General features: G+C 43.2%; 1 protein-coding gene across 2 annotated transcripts; it reads left to right on the top strand.

Annotated features, from left to right (window-relative positions):
- The first annotated feature begins 1,032 nt into the window (after positions 1-1,032).
- LOC123044269 (probable 6-phosphogluconolactonase 2) lies at positions 1,033-6,770 on the top strand. Of its 2 annotated transcripts, none has more exons than XM_044466968.1 (4): positions 1,033-1,328; positions 3,815-4,049; positions 4,166-4,301; positions 5,926-6,770. In XM_044466968.1, exons 2-4 carry the CDS (start codon positions 3,865-3,867, stop codon positions 6,442-6,444), a joined length of 840 nt encoding a protein of 279 aa, XP_044322903.1. In that variant the 5' UTR covers positions 1,033-1,328; positions 3,815-3,864; the 3' UTR covers positions 6,445-6,770. The 2 variants fall into 2 exon arrangements, with proteins under 2 accessions (XP_044322903.1, XP_044322904.1); XM_044466969.1 differs by lacking the exon at positions 1,033-1,328 and adding an exon at positions 1,358-1,637.
- The last annotated feature ends 804 nt before the right edge of the window (positions 6,771-7,574 follow it).

Genomic DNA, 7,574 nt, shown 5'->3' with positions numbered 1-7,574 from the left:
TGGCAGGGACGTCGGAACTAGGCGGCGACGGCGACGGGTGGAGCAGCAAGGGCTTGCTGTCGATAGGGGTGGAAGGGAATGGCCAATGTGACACCGACTGATGGGCCAGGGGGAGGAGTAGCCGCGCGTCGCCCGCCTCTGCTTTGTGTCTGCACCGACGCAAATGAGACCTAAATTTGGGCCAGAAATGGATCGGCAGGCAGACAAAAACCAGACGCGCGTTAATTTGGGTCGGCACATTGGACCCATTTTTCTGTGCGCGGTGACTCAAACGAACATGCACGGAGCAAATGGATGTCTAATTCAAGGAGCCCGTTTAACCAAGCATCCTCCTTAATCAGTTGGGGATGTAGACAGGGGCTGCATCGTTTTCCCCAAAAAGATGAGCGGGACAGCAAGTTCCCTTCAACTTGCATCAACAATATGGCAACTCCAAAAAAAATAAAAAATACTGCAGATACTTGACCCAAAAAATGAAATGGAACACATAAAAAGCTAGACAAAAAGAAACAGGATAATGTGCACACAATCACAACGTTACTACTTAAAAAAAAACTATGTCCATGGCACATCGATTTGCAAAACCAGCTGCTCGGTGACGTTCAGCATCGGGTGTCGTGATGCCCTTTCACTTGGCTCGGCTCTAGTCCTCGTGACGCAGTAGAGCTGTCTACGGCTCTTTGTAATAACGTCGTGTTTTGGAAATACTCGCTCCGTTTCTAAATAAAGTTCTTACGTACAAAATGAGTAAACCTACACTATAAGCTACGTCTACATACATATCCGCATGTGGTTTATATTAAAAAATCTCTAAAAAACTTATATTCAGAAACGGGTGGATGGAGTACACATTTAGAGGAAGTAATGGGTTTTGGACGGAGATACATATGAACAAAATGAGTGAACCTACACTCCAAACTACGTCTATATACATCGGCATGTGATTCATATTAAAATCTTTAAAAAAACTTATATTTAGAAACGGATGGATGGAGTGCACGCTGCTTAGAGAGAAAGTAAATGGGTTTTGGGCGGAAGCGTGAGCGCGAGCGGTAATCAGCGCGCCGAGGTAGGCGACAAGCGAGGCGGGGAGATAAGGATGAGGGCAGCCGCACGTGCCCTGCGGCTCGACAGATGGACCCAACTGAAATTTAATGGAAGCATCCATGCCAACAAACAGGAGAGTGTGATAAAGCCACTCGTAGAGCGGAGACGCCACAGAGCAGAGCAGAGCGGAGGAGCAGAAGGAAAGGAAAGAAGAGCGAGGAGGGAGGGAGACGCCGGAGGGGAAGGAAGCACGACCGCAGAGAATTCAGATCAAAGCAAAGGTTTATATCCCTCTCCCCTCTCTCTGACGCAGACGTCGTCGACCCCTTTTTCTCCTCTGATATTTCAGTGATTTAAACGCTCTTGTATTTCTTTACGGATACGGAGGGAGTAATAATTTTATATGCGCCGAGAAAGAAAGAAAGAAAAAAGAGGCCATCTTCTTCGTCTGCTCCATGCGTATGTGCGTACAGTAGGCTCGCCCCGCCCTCTCCTTTTATACCCCTCCTCTGTTTCCCTGCGGCTTTGGGTGGGAGGACATGAAGAGAGCAGCAGCAGCAGGAGGAGGGGGAAGCAAATGCGCAGCGCTGGTGAGTCCTTTGGATCCGGGCGCTAGGGCTCCTTTTCCTCCTCCTTCTTCACCTGGGTGTTGGGCTGGTTCTTGATTTTCGGCGGAGATGGCCCGGAGCAGCGCCAGGCAGCTAGCGGCCATGGACCGCAATTCTCCCTGCTCTTCTCGAACGGATCGTGGCTCGAAATTCTCGAGCAGCCCTTAGAACGTCGCCGCGCGGAGGAATGACGGCCGATTGGCTCGTTCCGCCGCAGCGGGGTTTTAGACGGGGTGCGGTGCAGCCGTGGAACCGGAAGCTCGATTTGGAGACGAACTGCTGAATTACGGGTGGAGGGTCAGTTCTTGATCTGGCTGCTTTCTTCCATCTGACGGGCAATGGTGTGGCGTCATCCGAGTTCCTCCGGGTTTCTTTTTCCCAGCGGGATAAGGGCGGAACGGGCCAAAGGAAGCGGCGCCTTTTTCAGCCTGGCATCTAGAGCGGGTTTCACTGCGGCGTTCCTGCCTTTTTCTTCTCTTTTCTTTCACTGGTGCGCTTTTGTTGCGACTCCACAGCAACAATGCTTTGGAATCTTTCAACTCGTCTCGGCTCAAATGGTGTCCGCTAAACCTTGCAGCTGCACTTTCCCTTGCTAGTTTTTCTTCCCCAATGCTGTTTACAGAGTTGAGTTAAGCTTAGCAGTTAGCACCAGTAGAAGCCAGCGTATTATCTTTTAATGACCTGCTTCCTCGTTTGAAACTATAAGCTGTTCTAACTTTTTTTTTTTGAATTGGATGTATATAGACGCGTTTCAGTGTGTTTGTTCACTCATTTTAGTCTGTTGGTAGTCCATATTGAAATATCCAAAACATCTTATAATTCGGGACGGAGGTACTCCAGTATTTATGCTCTCTACTTCTCTAGACCAGTGTTACTAATTGTGTGATACTCTTGTGTGTAAAGCTGAGATTACTCATGCTGCTATGCCTTTTCTTATTTCAGAGTAATATCGTTGGAGGTTCAGTTTTGGTGATTACGCCTATACTACGATGCTTTGGATTTATGTCATTTTATCTTAATTGGTTTGGGAACCTAGGGCCACGTGTATTAGTTCACAAGAGATCATTTGCATCTGAATTTCGGATCTGTCGTTTTGGCGACATGTTCATGTGCAGTGCTCTGTTTTACTCTGCCAACCGTGGGTTGACAGTGAGTTCCAGCTGTTCCAAAATTTACAGGGAATGCCAAAGTAGATTAGTAGAATGATTTAGATCAATGGTAGATCTATCATCTCATGTATATTAGCAAATTGAATTAGATTTGCTGTCACATCATATTATACAGCAAATCTATGCTTCCTCAGGTTGACGTGAAAGGCGTTTATGTTCATTTTTTTTAGGTGTTTTGATGTTGTGTGCAAACTCTTTTCTTTAAAACTATTTCCTTCTGGTCAAGCTCTACAAACACAGTAGTAGTTCTCTAACCATTTCCCCTGCAAGTTGGCAATTTGTCCTGTTATGCTATCTGAAAGTCCAAACATAGCTTGTAGAAGGATGCCATATTAAAAAAATGAACATGTTATCTACTTGCTTTTCCAGTTTCCTCGATTGTCACTCTTCTGTGTTCTAGAAGGTGGCCCCATGTTGTAATATTCTACCGCAGGTTTATTTTACACATTTGAGGTTATGCATGATATTTCTAATTGTATAGTCAGTTAACATAAAAGTGACAAAATAGCCTTGCTGATGCATGTTTTAATATTGGTTGATGGAGGTTATCTTTCACTGCCAATTGTCAATTGTGACATCCCAGTTAATAAGGAAAGCGCTGCTATGATGGTGATATGCACTATATAGGATAACAGGGTGTATGGGATTAGGTGATGATATTGTATAGGATTGATCACATGCCTCTGTTCACCGTTTTGGCATCTTTCTGGCTGAAGCTATTAGAGATTATCTCTCTTTTTCAACATGAAACTATTAGGAACTTAAGAACTGTTTCCATGATTGAACTTTGAAGTTTTCTTAAGTTCTGATGTTCTGTACATGATATTTTGCAGGATAGATTTTATTTTGCTTTTCAAGATTTTGGTGCCTTGCTGAAAGCTAGATTATGTAACTATGTTGCAGTTTTCTTAAATTCTGATGTTCTGTGCACGAGTTGGATCACTTCTGCTGGACCTCCTTGTTGATAATATATTGGTGCTTTTTGTGCAGGATTATTTGGTGTGGTAATAACTCGGTAGAGTTCTAGGCTGAAGCAAACAATGGAGAGGGAAATGGCTGCCTCATATGAGCCAAAACTAAACAGTGAAATAAGGATTTTTGAGAGTTCAGATGAGATAGTAACAGATCTAGCTGAGTATATCTCCCAAGTTTCAGAAATCTCTGTTAAAGAAAGGGGATACTTCGCTATTGCCCTATCTGGAGGGCCCCTTGTCAGTTTTTTGAGGTAATGAATTTTGCTATTCTTTGTTAGCTAATATGCTATATATGTTTCTGTGCAAGAATTTTCAATACAGTTTGCATTATTGCATCTGAAATATCTTGTTTTTAATTTATGAAAAGGAAACTTTGTGAAGTGCCATACAACAAGACCCTGGATTGGTCTAAATGGTACATTTTCTGGTCTGACGAACGTGCTGTAGCAAAGAACCATGCAGACAGTAACTATAAGTTAACAAAAGAAGAATTTCTATCAAAGGTATGTGGACTTTAGGAGAAATTTTGCTGTATAACCTAGAGCATATATTAGTTTCTGGGTATTTGTTGCCTGAGTTTCATTTTACATTGTGCTTATGAGATGCTATTTATACCTTGCATGAGATCCATCATGCATAGTACTTTTCTTCAGTATATCAAGTCAAATAGCCAATAGCAGTTCCCAGATGGGTCATTCAGGGTTTTCCTTTTCCTTTTCCTTTTCTGTACTGCATATGGTGTTAGATTACAATTTGCGTATCAGCTATGAGGGAAAAGAGCTGAAGTGGGTATATTTGAAATTGTTACACTGTAGATATCTCAAATCAAGTGCCATGTGTAATGGAGTATTATTATTGGTGTCCACTGTTAGTAGATTATCCTGCCTGTCAATCCAATTGATTGTACGATGGACCTGTGACTTCGTACTATTATTGTTCGCCGAATGTTCTGAGTATTTGGTGCTTGATAAATGTCCAAGTTGTTGGACTTTTGAGAGTTAATTTCAGTAGTCAAAAGTGTAAGTGTTGGCCAGAAGAATTCAGTAGTAAGGACCAACCGATGGGCTACAATAATATATTAATAATCAAATATTTCATGTTCTCTATTACAATAAAAAAAGTTCAAAGAAAGACCAGGTTTAGAGTTGGAAAATATAACATGCCTTGGCTCAGAGTTGTATTGCAGTCTCATGTCTTTTTTCTCATTTGGCATATACTCCCTCCGTTCCTAAATATTTGTCTTTCTAGACATTCAAATGGACTACAAGATACGGATGTATGTAGACATATTTTAGAATGTATATTCACTCATTTTACTTCGTATGTAGTCACTTGTTGAAATCTCTAGAAAGACAAATATTTAGGAACGGAGGGAGTAGTACATTTTACTTGCCCGAATACTGTTCGTTGTGCTTTCATACTGGTATTTTAACATGGTGAAAGACACAAATATGCAATATTATTATTATGTAAGTTAAGAATATCACCCTTCTGTACATTCTGCATATTAGATACAAGTGGTTGTTCTGGTAGCTTGTGAGTCAGGTAGGCCATTTTGCTATACCATTTCCTGGTAGTCTGCTATGTTCAGATTGTTCGGTATCATTTGGCAACCATGGGAACCAGATTAAGACTTCCTAACAGCTACTTCAGTAGTTCCAACTTCCAACTACTCTTGCAACCCCCACCACCAACCACACCCTATCTTCTCTCAGGGTCATCTCCAGTCTTTATTGTCAGACTAAGAGCTTATCCAAATGAGTACTCTTGATTGGAACATGATGATTGCCTCTGGCACACCTGTCTTAAGTTGCACCAACCACATGATTTATGTAGTTGAAGGAGTTTAAGGCAAAGTCTGCATCTTTTTTTTTCCCATGAGACAGGTGAAATCAGTTCTTGTGCAAAGTCTTTGATCATGTGTATTTTCCCCTGCATACCAGTGCCCTTGCCATTTTATGTTACATAGATTCCATGATTTCACTTTATTTGGTTTATTATCTTGCACCAACAAGCAAAAAAGATGCAGACATTATTTAGTAGTACAAGAATATGGTGTTCCGCCGTGATACTGAATTCATTTGTTTGCACCAAGTTAACCATCTGCTGTATCTAAATTTTTTCTAGGTACCTATTCTGAGTGGCCATGTCTACTCCATAAATGACGGCGCCACGGTGGAGGACGCAGCAACGGACTACGAATTTGTCATCAGGCAGCTGGTCAAGATCCGCACTATAGGAGTCTCAGAGAGCAACGACTGCCCCAAGTTTGATCTCATCCTCCTCAGCATGGGCTCCGACGGACATGTGGCCTCATTGTTCCCTAACCACCAAGCCCTCGAGCTGAAGGACGACTGGGTCACCTACATCACGGACTCCCCGCAGCCTCCACCCGAGAGAATCACCTTCACCCTCCCTGTGATAAACTCGGCGTCAAACATCGCGATCCTCGCGACGGGCGTCGACAAGGCAAACGCTGTGCATTCAGCCGTGTCTGACAGCAGCGACGGCCTAGACGCCGCCGCCCCGCTGCCTGCCAGGATGGTCCAGCCAACGGACGGGAAGCTGGTGTGGTTTCTGGACAAGGCGGCCGCCTCATCACTCGAGGCGCTGTCTGACGATGCCTACCAGCAGCAGCATCTGTGAGTACTAGCTTAGTGAGAACAGAGTGGAGATTCCTTTGCTGTGAAAAATTAAGGCGTGTAAGTAGTTAGGTGGGTGGATCATATGATGGAACAAGGTTTGCTTCGTTCGACGCCTTTAGTCCTCTTCGTGTTAGTCCGACGGATGGTTTGTTGCGGGAAATCGGAAGCGCCGTCAGTTTCGGCAGACGACGGAGATGGTTTTGTGCGGCGTTGATGTTTATGCGGGCGTTGTGGCCTCAGAGTTGAGAACATTAAGACCTGAATTGTGGCCAGTTTTTATGGTATTGGGAACTCCATTCTATCTAGCTAAGATTGGATTCGTTTGCAGGCGTGTTTTTTCTTGTGTGTGGCTGATCCTGTCTGTTATTTGAAGCGCTGCCTGGAACCCAGAGCTATAGATTCGTCTGGTTTTACCTGATGTGGGTTCAGTGATTTTCTGCCGTCATATTTCTCGTGATTTCTTGTGTTTGCGAGATGGAATTTGGTTCGACGTAATTTTGCTGAATTGCTGCCCAAAAGGAAAGGTTCTGAAATTTCATTCTTGAAATAGGTGGCTGTACAAGCATGTGCATTGCCATTATCCGCACCGTTTTTTGCCACTTTGCATACTTGTCCCATGTCAGCCTGGTTGAGATAATACAGACAAAAAACCAACATCTGCATGTTGATTGGTTGCCTGCATACTCTTAAATATTTTGAAGCAGATATTTTTGTAGCCTGCCACTTGTCCATCGCATACTTCCCGTAAATTGTAAACCCTCCGAACTCACCCTCAGAACTCTCCCTCGGAACACCACATACCACTTGTTCTAATATGGCAAAAGAGCAAACAATTCAAGCATCAAGCAATGGAGCACACTAGACATGAAATATAAGTAAGCATGCATGATCATACAACACAACAAGTTCATCCTACCACTATTATAGTGTCATCCTACCATCAAATCCAAAAGATGGCGTTATCCTACTACCGCTAATTGGTCATCGCCATGAGGGTTATTATACTACCTCATAAAAAATATACAGGCCAACATCTAGAGTTTATCAATCCCCCATAAAATGAATTTTAAAAAGTTCATTGCTTGATGTAGGTTTAGAGAAGTCACGAATTTTAAAAAGTTCATGAATTTG

Source organism: Triticum aestivum, chromosome 2B, assembly GCF_018294505.1.
Source record: "Triticum aestivum cultivar Chinese Spring chromosome 2B, IWGSC CS RefSeq v2.1, whole genome shotgun sequence".
Classification (NCBI taxonomy): Eukaryota; Viridiplantae; Streptophyta; class Magnoliopsida; order Poales; family Poaceae; genus Triticum; species Triticum aestivum.
This window is presented reverse-complemented; position numbering and strand designations above follow the sequence as displayed.